Source organism: Bufo bufo, chromosome 3 (genome assembly GCF_905171765.1).
Source record: "Bufo bufo chromosome 3, aBufBuf1.1, whole genome shotgun sequence".
Classification (NCBI taxonomy): Eukaryota; Metazoa; Chordata; class Amphibia; order Anura; family Bufonidae; genus Bufo; species Bufo bufo.
This window is the reverse complement of record NC_053391.1, coordinates 34,453,872-34,481,586: the sequence shown is the minus strand read 5'-3', so window position 1 is coordinate 34,481,586 and position 27,715 is coordinate 34,453,872. Positions and strand designations below refer to the sequence as shown.

Here is a 27,715-nt window from a genome sequence, read left to right as displayed (position 1 = left end):
AGCCTGCCATCCATGGATTCTGTCAGTGTTTTGATCTGTTCACCATCAACATTGCGTGCAGCAGCAACCACAACCTCCCAGACACTGTTCAGAGAGGTGTACTGTTTTCCCTCCTTGTAAATCTCACATTTGATGATGGACCACAGGTTCTCAATGGGGTTCAGATCAGGTGAACAAGGAGGCCATGTCATTAGATTTTCTTCTTTTATACCCTTTCTTGCCAGCCACGCTGTGGAGTACTTGGACGCGTGTGATGGAGCATTGTCCTGCATGAAAATCATGTTTTTCTTGAAGGATGCAGACTTCTTCCTGTACCACTGCTTGAAGAAGGTGTCTTCCAGAAACTGGCAGTAGGACTGGGAGTTGAGCTTGACTCCATCCTCAACCCGAAAAGGCCCCACAAGCTCATCTTTGATGATACCAGCCCAAACCAGTACTCCACCTCCACCTTGCTGGCGTCTGAGTCGGACTAGAGCTCTCTGCCAATCCAGCCACAGGCCCATCCATCTGGCCCATCAAGACTCACTCTCATTTCATCAGTCCATAAAACCTTAGAAAAATCAGTCTTGAGATATTTCTTGGCCCAGTCTTGACGTTTCAGCTTGTGTGTCTTGTTCAGTGGTGGTCGTCTTTCAGCCTTTCTTACCTTGGCCATGTCTCTGAGTATTGCACACCTTGTGCTTTTGGGCACTCCAGTGATGTTGCAGCTCTGAAATATGGCCAAACTGGTGGCAAGTGGCATCTTGGCAGCTGCACGCTTGACTTTTCTCAGTTCATGGGCAGTTATTTTGCGCCTTGGTTTTTCCACACGCTTCTTGCGACCCTGTTGACTATTTTGAATGAAACGCTTGATTGTTCGATGATCACGCTTCAGAAGCTTTGCAATTTTAAGAGTGCTGCATCCCTCTGCAAGATATCTCACTATTTTTGACTTTTCTGAGCCTGTCAAGTCCTTCTTTTGACCCATTTTGCCAAAGGAAAGGAAGTTGCCTAATAATTATGCACACCTAATATAGGGTGTTGATGTCATTAGACCACACCCCTTCTCATTACAGAGATGCACATCACCTAATATGCTTAATTGGTAGTAGGCTTTCGAGCCTATACAGCTTGGAGTAAGACAACATGCATAAAGAGGATGATGTGGTCAAAATACTCATTTGCCTAATATTTCTGCACGCAGTGTAGTGCGATCTCATGATACATAAGCAAATTAATCATTTTGGTTCAGTAGAATTTGCTAAAAATCGATTTTTAAAATATGCTAATTACCTTGCTACCAGCAAGTAGGGCGGCTTCTTGCTGGTAGCAGCCGCATCCTCCGATGGTAATAACGCCCCCTCGGCATGCTGATTGACAGGGCCAGGGAAGGGAATCGTTCTCTGCTGGCGCTGTTAGAATTTGAAATCTATCGCGCCTGCGCCGTACCTGGCTTCAATCGGCGCAGGCGCACTGAGAGGCGGCCGCTCGCTCGACCGCTCCATCCTCAATGCGCCTGCGTCGATGACGTCATCAAGTACACCCGGAAGAGATTTATTATTAATAATCGTTGGAGGTATAGTGTTAATAACTGTCATTTTTATAAAATTATTTATTCCCATTTCGTTGGTGGTTTTTGTGGCAGCATGCTTATTATGTACATACTTACCTGATTCGAGCATCCAGCGACGTCACCAGACTCTCCGCCTCCTTCCAGCGATGCCGGCGTCTTCTCTTCCGGGTGTACTTGATGACGTCATCGACGCAGGCGCATTGAGGATGGAGCGGTCGAGCGAGCGGCCGCCTCTCAGTGCGGCTGCGCCGATTGAAGCCAGGTACGGCGCAGGCGCGAGATTTCAAATTCTAACAGCGCCAGCAGAGAACGATTCCCTTCCCTGGCCCTGTCAATCAGCATGCCGAGGGGGGGTCATTACCATCGGAGGATGCGGCTGCTACCAGCAAGTAGCCGCCCTACTTGCTGGTAGCAAGGTAATTAGCATATTTTAAAAATAGATTTTTAGCAAATTCTACTGAACCAAAATGATTAATTTGCTTATGTATCATGAGATCGCACTATAAGGATTATTAGTAAAGAAAAAAAAAAAAAAACGGTTTAATGGGGTGACAGAAACCCTTTAAGTGCAACACATGGCCACTGCATCCAATTATTGGCCTAAAAGGTCCACTGTTGAGACCACTGATTAGATGCAATGGTCACACATTTGGGCTTCACATCAGCACTGCAGCCCTGTAAACAAAGACCAACAGGGAGGACTAGAATAATGACAATGGAGGGGTGGGGGATAAGTATACTGCTTATATGGGTATTTTAAGTCAGCCACTGCCTATGATCCACATTTTCTTAATCTTGAACAACTCCTTTAATGAAGAAATTATTCTACTCGTTCTTGTGTCCACTTCTCCAACATGCAGACTTCTCCTGCAGTGGCCAGGTTAGGCGTGGCCCTCAACGCTACGCTGAGTCCCCTGGACACCATCCAGGTGTCACCACGTGGTTTTGCTCTCCAGAAGGGATAGTACGGCGTGGCGCACCTAATGGGGATTAGAGTCATAGAGGCAGGGTCTGCAGTAAACCAGTGTGCTTCTTTACTGGAGGAATTCAGGTGCAAAGCAATACAGGCGAGGCATAGGGCTGGCTTCTCCAGTCTCCTCGGCAGAAGAAGGGTTGGATGCTGAGGTAAGGCCTGAGCTAGCTATCCCTCTCTCGCCAAAGGCTGTGATCCAGGGTCTGTGGCAGAGTATCCCCATCTCAGTGTCTTCTTCTGGTCACTCAATAGTCTTGCAGAGTCTCCCCCTCCAAGCACTGGTCCCTAAATGCAGAACACTATGGTCTCTGACTGGTCTTCTTATATACAGTTTCTGGCTAAACTAAAACTTTCTAGTGGGAAGTGTGGAGTGGAGAAACTCAGCACAAACAGTTACAATGTTACAACTCCCGTCTCTCATGGACTCACATTAGAGCAATGATACAGCAGTTTTTCTAGATAAAAACAGTTTTTCAGACATAATGATAGAGCTAAACCAGACATCTCAAACGTCCGTCTATCTGGTTTTGGTGGTAAACAAGTCTGGCTTTTTCCCTCCAAAGCATGCTCTTCTTTAAACCCTATGGTAGCTATGGAAAATGACCAGCTTCTCAATATTTGCTAGAAAGTCCCACAAGTCTCTGTGTTCATTAACCCTTTCCACTGTGCAAATGAACAGGTTATGACAACATATATATAAAATGCAGTTACACAGTATTAATCAGTATAAGTCAATGCAAATAAATTCTTTAAAGTAAAATTAAAGGAGGAGTTGATGACTTTGCATAGGGGAAACAGGGGAAAATGTCCACAAATGTCCAACTAGACCATTATTGAGGAACACAAATTTAAGATTTCAACAGGCCCTGCCAACATTGAATTAAAAGGCAGGGTCACTGGAAAAAGCTAAAATAATACACAGTACATTTTAATAAATATTAGCTTATTCTAGTGATGCTTCTTTGACTGCACCGCTATATGTCTCTGATTTCGCACAGAAGTATATGAAGTTTTTATTTTTTTGTTGAATTCCATCATTCCAACAGAAAAAATGCAAGCAATCTCCGTTGAACAATGTCATATGAAGCATCTTTATGCATAAATCACCTGCCTCCATGGCTACACAGTACTCTATGGCATTAGTCCTCATCTTCAGTCCTCAGGGACCACCTGACGGTCATGTTTTCAGGATTTCCTTAGTATTGAGCAGGTGATAGGTCTTACCCAGGGCAGGCTCCAGGTTCAAGTGGGCTCTTGGGCGATAAAGTCTCAGTGGGCCCTCTTACACAGTGATAACTCTCTGAGTACAGATACTATAGTAGATATCACCTGCAGTCCTATGTAAAACCACAGATAACACTAGTGCTGATAATGTGGTAGTGTTACCTGCAGTCCTATGTAAAACCACAGATAACACTAGTGCTGATAATGTGGTAGTGTTACCTGCAGTCCTACAGTATGTAAAACCACAGATAACACTAGCGTAGATCATGTGGTAGTGTTACCTACGTCCTTAGTGTGCCTCCCTATGTCTCTGTCACGGACTCCATTCTGGCAGCGCTGCCTCCTCTTCCATCTTCTTCTTGCCCCGCAGAGCTGCGTCCAGGCATAGTAACACTGTGGGCATGGTGATGGTGACACACATACACACAGGGAGAGACACACACACACACACGGGGACACACACACTGGGACGGTCAAATACACACAGGGAGAGACACACACATGGGCACACACACACGAACACACACACTGGGACAGTCAAATACACACAGGGAAAGACACACACACAGGGGGACACACACACAGGGACACACACACACACACAGGAACAGACACATACATATGGACAGACACTTATGCGATGGTGAGATCGTCAACCAACTTCTATCTAATGTGTGTGGCCACCTTTAGGGGACATTAAAAGGGAATTCTACCTTTAGTTATGCTCCAACCTTTTGTTACCTTCTAATATGACTCCCACTGATTCCCAGTACTGAGGGGCCATGGACTGGGGTTTAAAAAGGAATTATTAACATGTATCAGAAGGTGGTCAAAACTGTAACCCATTAGGCACTGGCTAGACTGTAGTATAGAGTCATGACTCAGACACACACACAGGGACAGACACACACAGCTAGGCCTCACCACATTCTAGCCTTGCTCTTCTCTGTAAAGTAACACAGCTCTCTGCTCCTCTGGCTCCTCCCCCACTGGTCACATGTGCGGATGACATCAGGAAGGTCCTTTAGCCTGGTAGGAAACTCCATCTACCCTGTTTTGAGTCCTGGGGCCGCCCACCCCAGCAGTGCACATGGTGAAAATTGTCTGCATTGCTGGGGTAAGCTGCCCTAGAATTCCGAACAGGCAGTTTAATGAAGACCAGGACAGAGCTGCAGGAGTGAGCAGGCACAGTGGGCCCCCCCCCCCCCCCAGGAGCAGTGGGCCTCGGCACTTGCCCTGGTGTGCCGGGTGCTGACGACGGCCCTGGTCTTACCACAGGTATTCATTCCGTGGGATATTCTCAAATCATTATTGGCAGGTGGGCCCTGAGGACTGGAGTTGAGGAACACTGCTACTACACCTTCATATGGAAAAGTAAAGCATAACCAGTCTATGCAACTTTCAAATGTACCTTGAGCTTCAACTCCCCACCACTTTCAAGATTTTTAATTGCCACATCAGCGTTTTGGTCAGTGATTTTCATCCCTGATTGTCAGCCAAAACCAGTATTGGAGCCTCTACAGATATAAGGTGTAATGGAAAGATCTGCATCTGTTCAGTGTTTAGAGCAGCACCTGGTTTTGGCTCAAAATCACTGATGACTATCACTGACCGAAACACTGACGTGTGAATGAGGCATACAGCTGATGAACTTCACAGAACTCATCAAGGTAGGTAAGGTCTTTCAGTTCAGAGTCCAGAGCAGCAGAGACATTAGTGCTGACACTTTGTGACAATCCTGTTATTATGTGAACAGGACTCAGTGCGGACCATGTATTCAGCCTCTAAATTCTTCTTATATGTTATACTTTTTGATTACACTTTTTTTTTAAAATCAGGTATCGTTACACGTTGCCCTCTTGAGCTCAAATTAAAAAAGTCTCCAGTGTCTACAGAATGGAGTGGGACAATATCCTATAAAAATAAAACAATACCACTAAGCAATCCATCCGCAGTGGAGCAAGAAGTGAGAAGAGGTAAAGAAAAATTGTAATATATCTCATTTTACTCTGTGCACTGTTTATGTGGGTGCTGTATGAATCATTTATCTGTCTATGTGCTGTCTTAGCATTGCATCACAATATAAGCTGTATTTATGGACACTGTATGATAATGCTTATTCATACTCAGTATGCACTATCTATCTGGGCGGTATGATGATTATTATTTTGGGCACTATATGACATTATCTGAGCACTGGAAGACAATGTCCAGGCATTGTATGTTGCTATCTGGGCAGTGTATGAAAACATTTATTTAGACATGATATCACACTGCATGCACTACTTATGTGAGCACTACTTTGAGTACTGTATGGCCTCCACTAATATGAAATATATGGTGATATTATATAGCAAAATAAGGCGGTAATATATGTGGACACTTTGTGGTGGTAATATTTGAGCATTGTATAAAATGTATTTTAGAGATAAGCGCACCTTTCAAAATTTGCTTAGTTTCAGGTTCGCCAAATTTTTAAAACAATTTAATAGAAATAAGGAGAGAGGGAATATATATACGTTGTCTAAGGGGTACTCTTTCTCATTATGGAGATCCCCTAGTATGTGGATTGACTGACCTTGTGGGGTACTCTTTGGAGGTGCTCTGTATTATTGGGGAGACCAAAATATATACATTGCATGCCAGGTGAAACTACTCTTGGTTTCTAGGAAGACTATATGTAAATCTTAACACATAAAACCCATTGATCATACCTGAAACACTTAAAGGGGTTCTGCAGTTTGTTTTAACTGATGATCTAACATCTGGATAGATCATCAGCATCTGATCGGCGGGGGTCCAACACCCGGGACCCCCGCCGATCAGCTGTTTGAGAAGGCAGTGGCGCTCCAGCAGAGCCGCTGCCTTCTCACTGTTTACGGCAGGCCCAGTGACGTCACGACTTGTATCAACTGGCCTGGGCAGGGCTAAGCTCCATTTAAGTGAACGAAGCTTAGCCCCGCCCAGGCAAGTTGATACTAGTTGTGACGTCACTGGGCCTGCGGTAAACAGTGAGAAGGCAGCGGCGCTGCTGGAGCGCCGCTGCCTTCTCAAACAGCTGATCGGTGGGGGTCCCGGGTGTTGGACCCCTGCCGGTCAAATGCTGATGATCTATCCAGAGGATAGATCATCAGTTAAAACAAACTGAAGAACCCCTTTAATAATTAGTTTTAAAGCAGCCAGATATGCAAGAACACATACCACCCAAGCAAGTTGTATTAGAAAGTACCAGGTGTGGCAAAGTAAAGGTTATTGCCTAGTGAAAGGGTTAATGTCTGTATGCCTATTGGTATATGCCAGTAAAGGTGTCAGAATCCCTGGTGATCTTGTCACGGAACCATGAACCAGGCGTACAACAAGGGATAAGTGAAAATAAGAAGGCTTTATTGAAAATAAAGCTGTAAAGCAAAAGTCCAAACGGATGGCGAAACCGAAGCAGAGTCTTTGCGAAGCCAGAGGTCAGGAACCAGAAGGGTAGTCAGACGAAACCAGGATCAGGAACCAGCAGGGTAGTCAGACGAAGCCAGGATCAGGAACCAGCAGGGTAGTCGGACGAAACCAGGATCAGGAACCAGCAGGGTAGTCAGACGAAACCAGGATCAGGAACCAGAAGCAGCAGCAGTCTAGAAGCATGTGAACACAGGAGGACCAAGCAAGGAACTGAAGCCACAGACCTCCTATATATATGAGCTAGGCATCCAGCTCCTCCCAGTGGGAAGGAGGAGCCGCAGGGTGGGAGGCTACAAGAAACCCAGAAACCAAGATGGCCGCCAGCACATGTCAAACGAAGGAGAACAGCAAGAAGGTAAGACCATGACAGATCTATGGTAGTGAAAGGGCTAATATCAATATTCATGGTGGTATATGGTAGGATAATGTCAGCATCCTTGGCAGTCTAAGGCAGTGAAAGAGGTTAATTCCCATATGTCTGGTGGTCTTCAGTAGTAAAGGGGCTAACATACAGATCTCTGGTGGTCTAGGGCAGTGATGGGGTTAATGTACAGTACAGACCAAAAGTTTGGACACACCTTCTCATTCAAAGAGTTTTCTTTATTTTCATGACTATGAAGGTGTCCCTGGTGTTCTAGGGAAGTGAAAAGATTAATATCAGTATAACTAGTGGCCTAGGGCAGTGAAGGGATTAATGCCACTATAAATGTAAGTCTAGGGCAGTGTAAATTTACGATTTCTGTTGGAGGGCAGTGGATTACTCATCCATCCAGGATTGTGGGTTGTCCAGACTGCAACAGGAGGCCTAACACAGTTGATTTTATGCTTTTTATAATTGTATATGGTATATTAAATAGTTTTGTATAGCAGCTGGCCACTGTGCTTTATTTACTAATTGGGATTGAGCTGCGCCTAGACCATGCGACCAATGAGCATGATGTCACTGGCTTTCTAAAATAGCTGTTTGGCAGGGGTGTTAGAAATCAGACCCTCACCGATCAGATATTAGGCTACGTCTACACGACGACATTTGTAGCGCAACATTTTGTTGCACTAATGTCGCGCGACAATTTTTATAATGGCAGTCTATGGTGTTGCACTGCAACATGCTGCGACTGCGACGCAACAGTCGCAGAAAATCCATTCGAGATGGATTTTTCTGTGACTGTTGCGTCGCAGTCGCAGCATGTTGCAGTGCGACACCATAGACTGCCATTATAAAAATTGTCGCGCGACATTAGTGCAACAAAATGTTGCACTACAAATGTTGCAGTGTAGTTGTGCCCTATCTGTCGCGCGACAAATATCGTCGTGTAGACGTAGCCTTAATGAACTATCCCCTAGGCCATCAATATTAAACAGCTTTCTCTGAGCAGTGACAGCTTCTGGGTTGCATGGCCATGCTGCTGTGCCGCTTATAGGGGGCAATGACTGTTCCCCCTTCTTTCTGAGGCTCACCTCATGGCAATTGCCTACATGGTAGAAAGACAACCCACCATAGCAAAGTTCTGATGGCTCCTGCATGGGACTAAACAGATCTGGGTCATCTCACTCCAAGGGCCTCATCGTAGCTGTATCTACTTTCTAATGCCACCATTCAATATTGCATAGGATGTAGTGGGGTGGAAATGGAAAAAACACACAATTCTACCATAGTTTTACGGTTTTTGTGTTTATTTTTACGGCGTTCACTATGCAGTAAAACTGACTTGTGCTCTTCATTCTCCAGGTCGGTATGAATCCAGCGATACCACATATGTATACTGAAAAAAAATATGTTTTTTTTCTGGTCAGCGTATAATCACTCCCTTAATACTTTTGTATTTATTAACGCAAAAGTATTGAACATCACATTGAAAACAAAAGAAAAAAAATTGAAAACAATATTTTTTTGTTGTTGCCATTTTCTGACCCTATAACTTTTTTGTAGTTGTGTGTGCAGAGCTGTATGAGGGTCCATGTTTTGGGGGAGGAGAAGGGACCAAAAAAATGGTGAATCGGCCATTTTGACACTTTTTTCATTTCACCTTTTTCCATATGAGATAAATGCTTTTATATTTTGAATGTATGGGTGTTTTTGCACATAACGATACCCATGATGTGTGTTTTTTTTAAAAAAATTTACTTTTTTATTCAAATTTTTGGGGAGGGGGGGTAATTTGAATTTTTTGAGTTTTTTAATTTATTTTATTTTTAAAAACTTTATTTTTTTTATTTTTTTACACTTTTTAATAGTTCCCATAGGGAACTATAACTAGCAATAATTAGATTGCTATTCTCATAGACTCCAATGCTATTACGTCACATGTAGAGAAGGGGTTAATATTGGTGACCTATGCTCAGGATAGGTCATCAATATCAGATCCGTGGGAGTCCGACACCCGGCACCCCCGCCGATCAGCTGTATGAAGAGAAGGCACACAGAGTGCGCATGTGCCGTCTCCTGTGTATCTTCCTGCTCGCTGCTGCTATATCTATGGCAAGCAGGAAGAGAGCCAGGAGACGGCACACGTGCACGGCGCATGCCTTCTCCTCATACAGCCGATCGGCGGGGGAGCCGGGTGTCGGACCCCTGCCGATCTGATATTGATGACCTATCCCGCGGATAGGTCATGAATATTAACAGCCTGGAAAACCCCTTTAAAGTTTGTACCATTTACATTCTAGCACAAGACTGCATCGCCGGTCATGGAGAAGGAATCAAAGATGAGCTCATAACACTGGAAATCATTGCCCCAAATGTTCCAGATTTGACTCTCATTGATCTTCCCGGGATAACTCGAATTAATCTGCCTAATCAACCCAGAGACATTGGAGACCAGGTGAGATAATTAGGCAGGTTTCTCAATATCATACACACAAATAATATAACTTTTTTTCAATATTGTATTGTACCATATTAATAATTTTTTTCCGCATCTTTCTAGATAAGGCAAATGATAAAAAAATACATATCCAGGCAGGAGACCATTAATCTGGCCGTGGTTCCTTGTAATGTGGACATAGTAACTACAGAAGTTTTGGAAATGTCACGAGAGGTGGATCCCAGTGGAGAGAGGACAATAGGTACACAATGATCATCATTTACTCCCCATCTCCAACAATCCAGCATGCCTTAAGCTCTGTTCAGATATCTGTAGATTTTTACATTTTCTGTTTCATCAGAGGAGCAAAAACATACCCACAAAAAAGACATATCCACCATCAGTGGTGTCTGATGGAACCCATTGTATTGGGCTGTCAGGTTCCTTGCTGCGGTACCGTGTATCTTACAGTCAGGACTGCACAAGACAAGACAAATGAGCTTTTAAAGAGACAGCACTCTTTTTTCGGCACACGAGCCAGCCTTTTTTTTTTGTCCAAAAACCTGTTGCAAAGCTTCTATATTTCATAAGTGTTTCATAGGCATATTTCCATCACCACCTGCAACAAATATTTTGATGCATATGATACACAATTGCACCATTTTATTTCCCAAAACCTTTTGCAAGTTTTCTACTATATAATCAGTGTACAATTAAGCATATTTTAGTGTGTCAATTGTAGTTATAGTGAGGTCGCAGCCAGGGGAGGACCAATTGCTCCTTTTTATGTTTCCTAAAAACCTGTTGCAATTTTTCAACCATTTAAACAATTGTGTTTAAACAATGACAAGTGCATTAAAACAATTACAGGCATCTACTCCCAATATGGGAACATTTTTAGAATGTTTTTTTAATTTTAAAAAACATTAATGCGACAGAGCAATGTGTTTTTAAGGGAGGAAAGGGGAAGAGAAAAAAAAAAGAACAGACAAGAAAAAAAAGAGTTTTATGAGACCTCAGAGTGTCATACACTAATTTTTAGACCAACTGGTCCACTTTTGTTTCGGTAAAATTCATTCAGACCTGAATCAAATTTATTTTTAACCAATTAGTCAGAATCTAACCCAAAATTAATTTTGAGAAATTAGCTCATCTCTCCTAATGAACTTTTTGCTTTGTCTCCCCAAAAAATCCTAATTTTCATGCAGGAGTCCTAACGAAACCAGACTTGGTTGACAAAGGAGCAGAAGGTGATGTTGTAAAAGTAGCACAAAACTGTGTGTACAGCCTTATAAAAGGTTATGTGCTTGTCAAATGCCGCAGCCAGATGGAGATTCAGAATAATGTCAATCTGAAAAATGCCTTAATTAATGAGAAGGTCTTCTTTGAACAGCATGAACACTACAGGTAAAGTAGCGTCTTCTCTATTCTACAGGCTCAGATTATTTCAGGACGTTCCTCATGCAATCTTGTTCCTCGAGCATAAAATCGGTTCTCCTGTTTTTGTTAAAATGAAACCATGATGATAACATGTTCACAATATGTCCTGCTGCTGGGACCTCCAGTGATCAGTTGTGATCAGGCCTAGGTCTTTCATAGAAAGTGACAGTTTGTAGCTGCTTTCCTCTATGGCTTATTAAGGCTACTTTCACATCCGCGTTGCGCTGTCTGGTTTTGAGATCCGGCACAGGGTCTCAAAAACCGCAGCACAATGCTTCGGTTTTGTCCCCATTCATTGTCAATGGGGACAAAACTGAACAAATCGGATCGGAGTGCACCAGAATGCATTCTGTTCTGGTTTGTTGTGTTCCCATGCTGGACACAAAATTGCCGCAAGCAGCGTTTTTGTGTGTGGCATAGGAAACTGAACGTGCCGGATGCGGCACCAAAAACCATGCAAGTCAATGGTGATGGATCCATTTTTTTCAGACACAAAAAACTTATCTGGCGCCCATTGACTTATAGTGGTTTAAAGGTTTCTTTATTTTCGATATAATACAACCAGATATGTTCTGAATTAATGCAATCGGATGTGTTTTGCTGTGGTTTTGAGATCCCATGCCCCAGACAAATGTGAAAGTAGCCTCATAAGAGTCCTGGAGAAGGGACTCCTCCTCAAAATTTTACTGTCCATTGATTTATAGTCTTCACTGACAAGTGAGCCATAGATAGCATGTTATATCAGCTTATTGTGATTGATCTAATAATCACATTAAAACTACAATGTTTCTAGATTTTTTATGTGGAAAAACTATACAAAAAAGCACTTTTTATTTTAAATATGTTCTTCTATAATAAATATGTGCCTAATAAGATGAGATGACTCTGCTCACTGTTTCCCAATCTATACAGTAAAACTGAAAAGTGAGCCATAGATTACATGAAATATCAGTTTTTGCGATTGATATACAAACCGGATTCCAAAAAAGTTGGGACACTAAACAAATTGTGAATAAAAACTGAATGCAATGATGTGGAGATGGCAAATGTCAATATTTTATTTGTAATAGAACGTAGATGACAGATCAAACGTTTAATCTGAGTAAATGTATCATTTTAAAGGAAAAATACGTTGATTCCAATTTTCACGGTGTCAACAAATCCCAAAAAAGTTGGGACAAGTAGCAATAAGAGGCTGGAAAAAGTAAATTTGAGCATAACGAAGAGCTGGAAGACCAATTAACACTAATTAGGTCAATTGGCAACATGATTGGGTATAAAAAGAGCTTCTCAGAGTGGCAGTGTCTCTCAGAAGCCAAGATGGGTAGAGGATCACCAATTCCCACAATGTTGCGCAGAAAGATAGTGGAGCAATATCAGAAAGGTGTTACCCAGCGAAAAATGGCAAAGACTTTGCATCTATCATCATCAACTGTGCATAACATCATCCGAAGATTCAGAGAACCTGGAACAATCTCTGTGCGTAAGGGTCAAGGCCGTAAAACCATACTGGATGCCCGTGATCTCCGGGCCCTTAAACGACACTGCACCACAAACAGGAATGTTACTGTAAAGGAAATCACAGAATGGGCTCAGGAATACTTCCAGAAACCATTGTCAGTGAACACAATCCACCGTGCCATCCGCCGTTGCCAGCTGAAACTCTACAGTGCAAAGAAGAAGCCATTTCTAAGCAAGATCCACAAGCTCAGGCGTTTTCACTGGGCCAGGGATCATTTAAAATGGAGTGTGGCAAAATGGAAGACTGTTCTGTGGTCAGACGAGTCACGATTCGAAGTTCTTTTTGGAAATCTGGGACGCCATGTCATCTGGACCAAAGAGGACAAGGACAACCCAAGTTGTTATCAACGCTCAGTTCAGAAGCCTGCATCTCTGATGGTATGGGGTTGCATGAGTGCGTGTGGCATGGGCAGCTTGCATGTCTGGAAAGGCACCATCAATGCAGAAAAATATATTCAGGTTCTAGAACAACATATGCTCCCATCCAGACGTCATCTATTTCAGGGAAGACCCTGCATTTTTCAAAAAAGATAATGGCAGACCACATTCTGCATCAATCACAACATCATTGCTGCGTAGGAGAAGGATCCGGGTACTGAAATGGCCAGTCTGCAGTCCAGATCTTTCACCTATAGAGAATATTTGGCGCATCATAAAGAGGAAGGTGCAACAAAGAAGGCCCAAGACGATTGAACAGTTAGAGGCCTGTATTAGACAAGAATGGGAGAGCATTCCTATTTCTAAACTTGAGAAACTGGTCTCCTCGGTCCCCAGACGTCTGTTGAGTGTTGTAAGAAGAAGGGGAGATGCCACACAGTGGTGAAAATGGCCTTGTCCCAACTTTTTGGGGATTTGTTGACACCATGAAATTCTGATTCAACATATTTTTCCCTTAAAATGGTACATTTTCTCAGTTTAAACTTTTGTTCCGTGATTTATGTTCTATTCTGAATAAAATATTAGAAGTTGGCACCTCCACATCATTGCATTCAGTTTTTATTCACGATTTGTATAGTGTCCCAACTTTTTGGGAATCCGGTTTGTAATAACAATGTGAAACTGCAATATTTCTATATTTTTTTGTGGATAGACTATAGACAAAAAGAACAGTTTATTTTAAATATGTGCGTAATAAGATAGGATGAGATCAGCCTGCTCACCCTTTTCCAGTCTATACAGTAAAACTGACAAGTGAGCCGCAGATTACAGGAAATAACAGTTTACTGTGATCGCTCTAATAACCACTGTGAAACTGCAATATTTCTAGATTTTTTGTGGATAGAGTATAGACAAAAAAGCCTGTTTATTGTAAATATGTGCCTAATAAAAGAAGGGAATCTATCGACAGTTTTTATTGCCATTATTTAGGGAAGTTAATTTAGAAAATTGTGAAGTTTGCGACTCTCTGTATATAAAACTATTAACTTTATTGACTGATAGCGCTAAAATAGAAAAAAAACTAAAAAACTTTATAAGGGTCTCAATTTAAAACATCAATATGAAATGGCTATCTGCCTCTTATAATTATATTACTATGGGTGTGGGGGTTGGGGGGGTCTCCACAATGTCCACTGATCCTCAATCCCACCAAAACAGCATGGAGTGTTGTTTAGTAGGGTGGTTCTTGTGGTCCCCACCTCTCTGGGGGTAGGGATACACGGTGCACCAGGACCCCGTGTAGCTGAACTGCCAATACTAGTTAAGCTATGATCACCTGAGCCTATACCTATGCTCGAATCAGCGGCAATATTAGCTTGCTACCTATAACCTAGTGCTGCCCCGTAATGAGTCCCTACTGCATTCCCCTCAGCACATATTACAGGCTACATTGAAGACTCGTTTCCTATCTAGCACTCTGCTCGACATGTTTCCCTGCTGGACACAGCCAGTATTTCATCAGGAGCAAGAGCAGAAGCAAAACAAAGTAACAAATTGATAAGGTGCTGCACGCCTCTGATATGGTGCGTGCAGCTACACGTAGTCACCGGCACTGTGACAGCCGTAGTGTGGCCGCCGCATACCTCTCCTTATGTACAGATAACCACTCCCTCTGGGTGGAGCCTCACAGCGGATCATCCAATGGACGGAGAGGCATATCAAAGTACTCCTCCCCCCATTGTGTTCATTCATCGCAAAATCCCAGAGGGTAAGAAAGGATACATAATTATCTGGGGATCTCAAGGCGGCTACTATATGTCCTCCTGGGAGACATAGTACATTACACAACTACGTCCACCTATCAATAGATATATTTAGTTACCTGACAGCAACCACGCCCCCCATGGATAGATGTTATATCACATAGCGACATGGCTGGGTATCTTTACATCCCTTTAGAAAAACGAGATAAACAAATAAACAATAAAAAGGGATCACTGTGCGCGCAAGTAAATCATAGCCCGCAACTAGAGATGAAAGCATGGATGAAGTTGTGACATTTACAGTTGGATACACCAATGTTACGGCATGAACAGAGTTAAATATATCAGGATCATAGGCAAATGTCCAGTCACAGAAAATAATGCACTATAATAATAGATGCAACCATAACATACGGACTAAGCCCTCACTCTATTGATAAAATCTGAGACACTTGGTCAATACATTTTGATCAAAACACATCTAAGCCCACCTACCAAGTGACAAGGTGGTCTCAGTCCTACGCTAAACCTGTCTATGCCGTTATGCATCTATGTTCAGGAGCGCAGACCCCACATATATAGTGTGTTGCTCCTAATTACCTCCATGTGCAACTGCAACCGGTGGGAGGAGGAGCACACACACCTATATGTACCACCTTAATCAAGGTCGCCTATTAGATAGGTGGGGCAAAAGTGCACATGAATACTGCTCCCAAGATAGGAGCGTCTTCACAAATGAAGGTGCCACTCCTTCAAGACAAGTTAAACACATCACGGAAAGGTTCACCAGCTTTCTGAAGGAAAGGAAGCACTATCAAATTCATCAGAGATACTAAGGATTTCAGAGAGGGCAAGATCTTTGATTTCATTAAAACAAGAGCAAAAACAAATCCTGAAAGTGAAACAGATCAGTCCTCTTCTGAGTACGAAACTGACCCCGATACCAACATAAGCACTAGTAATAGTGCAAGAGGGAGAGATAGGGGTAGAGGCCGCAAGCAGGACAGTGGTAGATCAGAAAGGGGGCATAGAGGAGGTTATTTAGGGTCAGTTCAGCCACTGTCAGAATACCAGCTGAGGAACAGGAAAGAAACGTAAAAAATTCGGTTACTACAGATGAGTTACTTATCAATCTGTCGAAACGGTCTCTCACGGAAATAGAAATGGGGTTGTTGAGAAAGGGTTTATCCTATGTCCCAGATTGTAAATATAACCCGTTTGGTTGGGTAAAGGACATAAATCTATTCATCAGGAGGCTGAAATTGAGTAAATTCTTTTTGACACACAATAAGGACCAGGGTTTAAAGCTGGGTATTCATCAGGAAGAACTGCCAGATGTTAAACTGTTAGCCGATCTGATGGAAGAGGGGGGACGGGACATAGGAGCTGGACCCTTCACAGATTTACAATTACCCTGAATAAAGAACCCTCCTATTCATGACTACTCACCTCATGCTTTTTGGACAGTGATTACTGTAATGCTCAGATCTTTGGATCTGAGTGGCTCGAAGATATCAAATCGGACCCAGAATGAGTTTGAGGCTCTGAATGCCCTACAAAGTGATCAGACTATTGTTATCAAACCCTCCGATAAAGGACAAAATATGCTATAGAAGATTAGATAACAATCCCACTGATGTCTTCAAAAAGGGGTTGGCACAGATTTTGGATGAGGCTAGGCAGCAGCGCTTGATCAGTAAGGCAGAATATGCATTTATGCGACTAAAATATCCGTTGCTACCATCCTTTTACAGTCTACCCAAGATCCACAAGGGGGTTTCCCCTTTGAAAGGGAGACCAATTGTATCGGGGATTGGCCGCCTGACAGAAATTATCAGCATTTACGTGGACGGGATTTTAAGACCATTTGTGGTTAGTTTGCCGTCCTATGTAAGAGACTCAAAGGACATGTTAAGGCAACTCAATGATGTATACTGTGAAGAGGACACGCACTTAGCGAGCCTAGATGTTGAGGCTCTCAACAGCTCGATCCCACATGAGAAAGAATGTGAGGCGGTGAGAGTGCTCCTGGCGGAAAGAGGAACACATCTTTCGATGCATTATGAATTTGTGGCGGAGCTACTACAATTTATCCTGAGGCACAATATATTCTCCTTTGATCGTGACATCTACCACCAGCTCAGGGGGGTGGCGATGGGGAGGCCATGTGCCCCGACTTATTCCAACCTGTACCTGGGCTGGTGGGAGAAGGAAATTGTGTTTGGGGAAGTCTTGGACCGGTGGACCTCATCCATTTTGTTATGGATGAGGTTCTTTGATGATGTATTCATCCTCTGGAGAGGCACGAGCATCGAATTTGAGGGGTTTGTCTCCTTGTTGAATGTGAATGATTTGGGGTTATATTTCACATATGAAATCAGTGATACCCATCTCACATTTCTGGACCTCTCCATCAGTATTAACCAGTCGAGAAAAATAGTCACCAAGATGTTCCGCAAATCCACAGCCACCAACTTCCTATTGCAATGGGACAGTGGACACCCTACCCCACTTAAACGGGGCATCCCCAAGGGCCAATACTTAAGGGACCAACGGAATTGTTCAGAATGGGCAGACTTTAAGGTGGTGGCAAATGACCTCCAAAGTAGGTTCATGACAAGAGTCTATCCTTTGTCTTCCCTTAAGAAAGCATACCAACACGTGGCAGGCTGCAATAGGGATAGTTTGCTACATCCCAAGAAACGAGAGATTGGGGATGAGAAAATACGGATCATTGGGACATTTGACCTGGCACACAAAGAGGTACCTGAGATTCTTCAGGATTCCTGGGGAATCTGAAATCGGACCTGGATGTAGGAGATGTGGTGGATGATTATCCTTCGATCACCTACTGGAGAGGTGGCAATTTAAGGGACAGACCGGTCCATAGTGTGTTCAAGACCCCCACCAAGGAACACTGGCTCCCTAAAAAAAACGCGTGGCACGTTCAAGTGCGGTAACTGTATTGCATGTAAAGCTATAAAAAAAAAAGCAATAAAGTAACCAGCTCTGTGATGGGACGCAGCTACAGTATTAGATCCTTTATTAATTGCAAAACTGTAGGCATTGTGTACGTAGCCACATGTATCTGTCAAAAGCAATATGTAGGCAAGACCAAGAGGGGAGTTTAGGAGATGGATAGGGGAGCACCTATCTAACAGCAGTAAGCAGGATGATCCCCCGATAGCACAACACGTGCTAAAATATCATGCAGGAATGCATAATTGCATCAGCTTTCAGGGGATGGAGCACGTGCAGCCGTCCCCAAGAGGGGGGGACATTGATGACCTCCTGCTGTGCAAAGAGGCAGAATGGACGTTTAGGCTTCAGACCATCAAACCTAATGGATTAAATGAATTTATATCATATACTTGTTTTATATAATAGTGGATCTGGGGCCATGTAATTAGATGATTGGCGGGTACATGACCATTTCATAAGAGACCTCCTTATTTGAGTGACTTTTGGTGTATATAGTTCTGGGTCATGGGACATTTGCCTATGACCCTGATATATTTAACTCTGTTCATGCCGTAACATTGGTGTATCCAACTGTATATGTCGTAACTTCATCCATGCTTTCATCTCTAGTTGCGGGCTATGATTTACTTGCGCGCACAGTGATCCCTTTTTATTGTTTATTTGTTTATCTCGTTTTTCTAAAGGGATGTAAAGATACCCAGCCATGTCGCTATGTGATATAACATCTATCCATGGGCGGCGTGGTTGCTGTCAGGTAACTAAATATATCTATTGATAGGTGGACGTAGTTGTGTAATGTACTATGTCTCCCAGGAGGACATATAGTAGCCGCCTTGAGATCCCCAGATAATTATGTATCCTTTCTTACCCTCTGGGATTTTAGCGATGAATGAACACAATGGGGGGAGGAGTACTTTGATATGCCTCCCCGTCCATTGGATGATCCGCTGTGAGGCTCCACCCAGAGGGAGTGGTTATCTGTACATAAGGAGAAGTATGCGGCGGCCACACTACGGCTGTCACCGTGCCGGTGGCTACGTGTAGCTGCACGCACCATATCAGAGGCGTGCAGCACCTTATCAATTTGTTACTTTGTTTCGCTTCTGTTCTTGCTCCTGATGAAATACTGGCAGCAGGGAAATGCGTCGAGCAGAGTGCTAGATAGGAAACAAGTCTTCAATGTAGCCTGTAATATGTGCTGAGGGGAATGCAGTAGGGACTAATTACGGGGCAGCACTAGGTTATAGGTAAAAAGCTAATATTGCCGCTTATTCGAGCAAAGGTATAGGCTCAGGTGATCATTTTTTGTATTTTTCTATTTTAGCGCCATTATTAAGGGTGGTATAAACAGATCCCCTTAGCAAAATGTTGGCTCATGTCTTAAACTGAGCCAGCCTCTTTGCTAACATTTTGTATTGAACAGCTCTGGAGCTGGAGTAGATGTAATACACACTGCATGCTAAGCAGTCCTCGTATACTTGAGCTCTTAGCTTCCCCCCCCCCCCCCCCCCCCCCCCCACTGCTGCTTATTATTGCAAAAAATATTTAAATCAATGGGAGGGCAGATGCCTCATGAATATCAGGACTCATTGGCTATAGACTGTGAGTTTATGCAGAGGTCGTTATGTAGGGAGGAGGAGTATATAAGATGTGACTATCACCTATTGTGAAAGCTGGATCTGATGCTATATATACAGTACAGACCAAAAGTTTGGACACCTTCTCATTCAAAGAGTTTTCTTAATATTTTCATGACTATGAAAATTGTAGATTCACACTGAAGGCATCAAAACTATGAATTAACACATCTGGAATTATATACATAACAAACAAGTGTGAAACAACTGAAAATATGTCATATTCTAGGTTCTTCAAAGTAGCCACCTTTTGCTTTGATTACTGCTTTGCACACTCTTGGCATTCTCTTGATGAGCTTCAAGAGGTAGTCCCCTGAAATGGTTTTCACTTCACAGGTGTGCCCTGTCAGGTTTAATAAGTGGGATTTCTTGCCTTATAAATGGGGTTGGGACCATCAGTGGCGTTGAGGAGATATCAGGTGGATACACAGCTGATAGTCCTACTGAATAGACTGTTAGAATTTGTATTTAAACTAGGGACTGGGGGGGAGGGAAATTACATTATAGGAGGGGAAGATAGTGCAGATAGAGACCGGGGGCAAGGTAATAAGAATGGGGGAGGAATGGAAGGAGGGACTAGAACAGTTCTGAAGGAAAGGTGTAGGGTAAAAAATATACATAAACCTCTCAAATGTATTGTAGGAGAGTACCTGGGGTGGTCGTAAACGGGAGGTACGTGCCAGCGGGGGTCCTGGCCCCGCTGGAGTAAGAGCCGGAAAAGTGCATTTTGCAGCGGTTACGCTGTTAACAACGGATCCGGGCCGGCTCTTATTGGGAGCAGGCAGATATGCGGGCGGGTGCCTGTCTCCCCACGGTCCAGGCCAGGTTTTGCAGGGAAGGGTTAAAACCTGACCAGCAACAAGGGTGTGGTGCACAGTGTGGAGCTTGTGGGTTCTCTGGCTGTGAGAGTGAGGAGTGGGGGTGAGCTGGGCTGCGTGCTGAGGCCTGTAAAGGAGTGTGCAGGGACCCGCAGCTAAATCCAGAAGGGATCCATGTCCTGTGGCTAGGAGCCGGACCGATGGACTTACTTCACCAAGGAGAAAAGGTGACATTACTCCTGGCTTTAAATAGACTTTGCTTTATGTGACTGAAACAGGCCTCAAGTAGCCTGCAGCAGGGACTTGCTGTGTTTGAACTATTATTTTGCTGTGTGTGACCACCCTCCCTATGAACTGCACCGTCTTTCACAAATATGCACCGTGTGAATAAACAAAGCATTGTGTTTTACACCAAGACACTTGGTGCAAAGTAATGAGGAGGCTACTCGGAGACATGAGGAAGCCCTGAGAGACCAGAGGCAGTTGAATAGTCTACTGGCCCAGCAACTGGCGACTATGCAGGAGTCCATGCGTGTGTTACAACAACAAGCCGTCCCAGGGGGAACCGCAGTCCTACCTGCTGCCCGGGATAAGGTGCGCTCAGCGTTAAGAAAGATGGGCCCCGAGGATGATATCGAGGCGTTCCTGATGGTCTTCGAACGCACTGCGGAACAGGAAAGGTTACCTGCAGAACAGTGGGCCGAAGTAGTAGCACCATTTTTAGTGGGAGACGCACAAAAGGCCTACTTCGACCTCAGTCAGGAGGAAGCCAAGAGCTATAAGAGGCTGAAGGGGGAGGTGTTGGCTCGTCTTGGGGTTAATACCTATGTGCGTGCACATCGAGTCTACCAGTGGGCCTTCTCTGAGTCCCGGCCTGCTCGGTCCCAGGCCTATGACCTGTTACACCTAGTAAAAAAATGGCTGCAGCCTGAGACATTGAGCCCCTCGCAGATGGTGGAACGGGTGGTGGTCGATCGTTTGGTGCGGACCCTGCCAAGGGCCATACAGCGCTGGGTTGGTCAGGGAGACCCCGGCAACCTGGATCAGTTAGTAAGCCTAGTCGAGAGGTATGTGGCGACCCAGGACTTGGTGCGGGACTCAACGCAGGTACGGGAATCCCGTCAGGCTCCCTCTCAGGCTAGGGATCCGGGAAAAGGGTCCCAACCACAAAGGCTGGGGGGAAGGCTAGTCCTACTCCAGGGAAGAGAGACCGGGAAGGGACCACGGGGATTCAATGTTGGCACTGCCACGGCCTGGGACATAGGGCAGCGAACTGTCCTCAAACACCTGAACCCATGGACTGCGGGTTCGCTCGCCGGTCCTCTTTCTTTGCCCGGCCTGTATGTACCGCAGATGCCTGGCCGGACGCAGATATGCCACCTCTGTGCCAAGTCTTGGTCGATGGGCATCCGATTAATGCTTTGCTGGACTCTGGGAGCCTGGTAACCCTAGTGCATGAGTCCTTAGTGTCTGAGACACTCCCAGAGAAGCAAACCCTGTCCATTGTCTGTATCCATGGGGATCACCGGGAGTACCCCACTGCCAGGGTTACCGTGTCCGTGTTGGGCAAAGAGGTGCAGCATGTCGTCGGAGTGGGACGCCAAATCCCTTATGCCGCCATACTGGGAAGGGATTTTCCTTTATTCTGGACTCTATGGAAGAGCGATATGCCTTCCCTTAGGGACAGACGACAATCTGGCCCAGTGCCCGAGGATCCCGATGCGGGGATACCAGCCGTAGGGGTCACCACATCATCTGTAGAGTGTCATCCCGATAGGTTTCCCCTAGAGGTGTTGGCAGGCGAATCCGTGGAAACCCCGTCCATACCGGACCTGGAGGTATCCCGTGACACGTTCGGGACCGCCCAGCTCCAGGATCCGACATTATTGCGGGCGAGGGAAGGGGTGACAGTGGTAAATGGGGTGGCTCAGCACCCAGGGGCCGACTCGGTGTTTCCCCATTTGGCTTTTAACCAGGACCTGCTGTATAGGGTGGACAAAGTGCAGCACGAGGTAGTGGAGCAGCTGGTGGTACCCCAGCCATACCGCCGTGTGGTACTGGACTTGGCCCACTCCCACGTGCTGGGAGGACATTTGGGCGTAAAAAAAACCCAAGAGCGGATTCTGCAAAGGTTCTATTGGCCCGGGGTTTATGAGGAGGTCAAAAGGTTTTGCCAATCCTGTCCAGTGTGTCAGATGACGAGCCCCCAGCCCCACTATCGCAGTCCCCTAGTACCCATGCCCATCATTGAGGTCCCCTTCGAAAGAATAGGGATGGATCTGGTAGGCCCCATAAACAAGTCGGCCAGAGGGCACCAGCATATCTTGGTGGTCTTAGACTATGCCACCAGATATCCTGAAGCGATCCCACTACGTCATACTTCAGCTAAGCTCATAGCTAAAGAACTCATGGGCATGTTCGCAAGAGTGGGGATTCCAAAAGAGATCCTGACCGACCAGGGGACACCCTTCATGTCTAAGGTGACGAGGGAGCTCTGCAAGCTTTTAGGGGTTAAACGGTTACACACGTCCGTATACCATCCTCAAACCGACGGACTAGTGGAGCGCTTTAACAAAACCCTAAAAACTATGCTTAAAAGAACCGTAGCCAAAGACGGAAAGGATTGGGACTTGTTGCTGCCGTACGTATTGTTCGCAGTGCGAGAAGTGCCCCAGGCCTCTACGGGATTCTCGCCCTTCGAGCTATTGTACGGTCGACGGCCAAGAGGGTTTCTGGACATCGCTAAAGAGGCGTGGGAGCAACAGCCCACCCCACACAAGAGTATTATAGAGCATATAGAAAAGATGCAGGACCGTATCGAGACAGTCCTACCAATTGTCCGGGAACACATGGAGGCCGCCCAACTGGCACAGAGCCGGGTATACAACCGGAGTGCCCAGGTCCGGACATTTAACCCAGGTGACCGGGTACTGGTGCTAGTCCCCACCATTGACAGTAAGTTTTTGGCACGGTGGCAAGGTCCCTACGAGGTGAAAGAGAAGGTAGGGCCAGTGAATTACAAGATATCCCAGCCAGGCCGGCGGAAGCCAGAACAGGTATATCATGTAAATTTACTGAAATCGTGGAGAGATAGGGAGTGTCTCATTGGGGACGGCCCAAGCACTGTCTTGTCTGCGGTGAAGATCCCAGCTCCACCCGAGGTCCCGGAGGGCACCTCCGCGGTAAAGATAGCGGGTGGTCTGTCGACCAGACAAGCTCAGGAAGCCAAAGAGTTGGTGAGTCGAAATAGGGACGTGTTCTCTGAGCTTCCTGGTCGAACTTCGGTAGTCCGACATGACATCGTCACCGAGCCCCACGTCAGGGTACGGTTAAAGCCGTATCGTGTACCGGAGGCCCGGCGACAGGCCATTTCAGAAGAAGTAAGGTCGATGTTGAGGTTAGGGGTGATTGAGGAGTCAAGGACCGAGTGGGCCAGCCCCATAGTCCTCATCCCAAAACCTGACGGTACTCTGCGCTTCTGCAATGACTTTAGAAAGCTCAACGAAGTGTCGAAATTCGATGCCTACCCCATGCCGTAGACGAGCTCATAGAACGGCTAGGGAAAGCTCGCTATTTCTCCGTCCTCGACCTCACAAAAGGATATTGGCAGGTGCCTCTCACGGAGGCGGCAAAGGAGAAGACTGCCTTTGTCACCCCCGAGGGGTTATTTCAGTACCAAGTTTTGCCCTTTGGCCTACATGGCGCTCCAGCCACCTTCCAGCGATTGATGGACGTCATCCTACGGCCCCATCGTCCATATGCTTCGGCATATCTGGACGACATCATCGTGTTTAGCCAGGACTGGGAGAGTCACCTGCCCAAGGTACAGGCCGTAGTCGATTCACTTAGAAAAGCCGGACTGACGGCCAACCCAAAAAAGTGTTTGATCGGGTTCGAGGAGGTCCGGTACCTGGGATACGTGATTGGGCGGGGAGTTGTCAAACCCCAGGTAGACAAGGTTGAGGCGATCAAGAGCTGGCCCAGACCTCTTACCACCAAGCAAGTACGTTCGTTCCTAGGGATGATAGGATATTACAGGCGCTTTATCCCCAACTTTGCCACAGTGGCGGCCCCATTGACAAGACTTTTAAAGGGGAGGAAGACTGTGATGGTCCGCTGGGATGAGCAGGCGGAAGAGGCGTTCTCCCGTTTGAAGTCGGCTCTGTGTGGGTCCCCGGTTTTGGTGACACCAGACTTCACACGGGAATTTGTCGTTCAGATGGACGCCTCTGGAGTGGGCCTAGGGGCAGTACTCTCTCAGGAAATCAGTGGGGAGGAACACCAGTGGATGAGCCGGGCCAAGGAGGGGAGTGCCCGGGTCACCAGATGGTTCTTATCCCTCCAGAATTTTAAGTTCAGTGTCGAACACAGGGCAGGGCGCTTACAGGGGAATGCCGATGCCCTGTCCCGGGTACACTGTTGTACGTGTGTCCAACCTCTCAGGATTGAACAGGGTGTGCAACCCTTCAGGGTTGAACAAAGGGGGGGGATATGTAGGAGAGTACCTGGGGTGGTCGTAAACGGGAGGTACGTGCCAGCGGGGGTCCTGGCCCCGCTGGAGTAAGAGCCGGAAAAGTGCATTTTGCAGCGGTTACGCTGTTAACAACGGATCCGGGCCGGCTCTTATTGGGAGCAGGCAGATATGCGGGCGGGTGCCTGTCTCCCCACGGTCCAGGCCAGGTTTTGCAGGGAAGGGTTAAAACCTGACCAGCAACAAGGGTGTGGTGCACAGTGTGGAGCTTCTGTGTTCTCTGGCTGTGAGAGTGAGGAGTGGAGGTGAGCTGGGCTGCGTGCTGAGGCCTGTAAAGGAGTGTGCAGGGACCCGCAGCTGAATCCAGAAGGGATCCATGTCCTGTGGCTAGGAGCCGGACCGATGGACTTACTTCACCAAGGAGAAAAGGTGACATTACTCCTGGCTTTAAATAGACTTTGCTTTATGTGACTGAAACAGGCCTCAAGTAGCCTGCAGCAGGGACTTGCTGTGTTTGAACTATTATTTTGCTGTGTGTGACCACCCTCCCTATGAACTGCACCGTCTTTCACAAATATGCACCGTGTGAATAAACAAAGCATTGTGTTTTACACCAAGACCGGTCTGTGTTGCCTCTATACTGCACTCGCTACCACTGCCTACCAGAGCGGATCCCCACAGTATGTATACTAATGCCAGAAGCCTGACTAATAAAACTGGTGAACTGGAATTAGTGATGTGTGAGGAAGACTATGACATAGTGGGAATAACTGAGACATGGCTGGATGATAGCTATGACAGTGGGAATAACTGAGACATGGCTGGATGGTAACTATGACAGTGGGAATAACTGAGACATGGCTGGATGATGGCTATGACAGTGGGAATAACTGAGACATGGCTGGATGGTAACTATGACATAGTGGGAATAACTGAGACATGGCTGGATGATAGCTATGACAGTGGGAATAACTGAGACATGGCTGGATGGTAACTATGACAGTGGGAATAACTGAGACATGGCTGGATGATGGCTATGACAGTGGGAATAACTGAGACATGGCTGGATGGTAGCTATGACAGTGGGAATAACTGAGACATGGCTGGAGGATAACTATGACTGGGCAGTTAATGTACAAGGTTACAGTCTGTTTAGAAAGGATCGTCAAAACCGGAGAGGGGGAGGGGTCTGCTTTTATATAAAGTCCTGTCTAAAGCCCACAGTCCGAGAAGATATAAGTGAGGGACATGAACATGTGGAGTCACTGTGGGTAGAGATACATGGAGCTAAAAACAACAATAAATTACTAATAGGAGTTTACTATAAACCACCTAATATACCGGAGTCCACAGAAAATCTACTACTAACGAGATAGACAAGGCAGCAAATCATAATGAGGTGGTTATTATGGGGGACTTCAACTACCCAGATATAGACTGGGAAACTGAAACTTGTATATCTCATAAGGGAAACAGGTTCTTGGCAATAACCAAAGACAATTACCTCTCCCAACTGGTTCAGGACCCGACTAGAGGGACGGCCATACTGGACTTAGTATTAACCAATAGACCTGACAGAACAACAGACGTGCAGGTTGGGGGACACCTGGGAAATAGTGACCATAAAGTAATAACCTTCCAATTGTCATTCAAACGAACATTTCTACAGGGAGGAACAAAAATACCAAACTTCAAAAAAGCTAAATTTAGCAAACTAAGAGAGGCCATAGGCCAAACTAACTGGGACAAAGTCCTCACAAATACAGCCACAAAATGGGATATCTTTAAAAACATCCTAAAATCTCATTGTGAGAGGTACATACCGTATGGTAATAAAAGGTTAAGGAACAAAAAGAAACCAATGTGGATAAATAGAACTGTAAAGAAAGCAATAAATGACAAAAAGAAAGCATATAAAACACTAAAACAGGAGGGTGGCACGGAAGCACTGAAAAACTATAAGGAAAAAAATAGAACATGTAAAAAACAAATAAAAGCGGCCAAACTAGAGACCGAGAGATTAATTGCCAAAGAGAGCAAAACTAACCCTAAAATGTTCTTCAGTTATATAAATGTTAAAAAGTATAAATCTGAAGGTGTTGGCCCTTTAAAGAGTAATGAGGGGGGAGTCACAGAGAGCGATGAGGAGAAAGCAAAGCTGTTAAATATTTTTTTCTCCAATGTATTCACTGAAGAAAATAAATTGTCAGATGACATGCAGAATGCAAAAATAAATTCCCCATTAAAAGTGTCCTGTCTGACCCAGGAAGAAGTACAGAGGCGTCTTAAAAAGATTAAAATAGACAAATCGCCAGGACCGGATGGCATACACCCCCGTATCCTAAAGGAATTAAGTAATGTCATAGCCAGACCCTTATTTCTGATATTTGCGGACTCTGTACTGACAGGGAATGCCCCACAGGATTGGCGCGTGGCAAATGTGGTGCCAATATTCAAAAAGGGTCCATAAACAGAGCCTGGAAACTATAGGCCGGTAAGTTTAACATCTGTTGTGGGTAAACTGTTTGAAGGTTTTCTGAGAGATGCTATCTTAGAGCATCTCAACGGAAATAAGCAAATAACGCCATATCAGCATGGCTTCGTGAGGGATCGGTCATGTCAGACTAATTTAATCAGTTTCTATGAGGAGGTAAGTTCTAGACTTGACAGCGGCGAATCAATGGATGTCGTGTATCTGGACT

The 27,715-nt window shown here is 45.2% G+C and overlaps 1 protein-coding gene across 9 annotated transcripts in view; it reads left to right on the top strand.

Moving 5' to 3' along the window:
* Positions 1-27,715, top strand: part of LOC120994463 (interferon-induced GTP-binding protein Mx2-like) — a 143,809-nt gene that overhangs the window by 74,423 nt on the left and 41,671 nt on the right. For all 9 annotated transcript variants that reach the window (XM_040423057.1, XM_040423051.1, XM_040423053.1 and 6 more), the window contains 4 exons: positions 5,588-5,725; positions 9,867-10,021; positions 10,127-10,265; positions 11,212-11,410. In XM_040423057.1, coding sequence (XP_040278991.1) covers positions 5,588-5,725; positions 9,867-10,021; positions 10,127-10,265; positions 11,212-11,410 — 631 coding nt within the window. The remainder of the gene's footprint in view (positions 1-5,587; positions 5,726-9,866; positions 10,022-10,126; positions 10,266-11,211; positions 11,411-27,715) is intronic.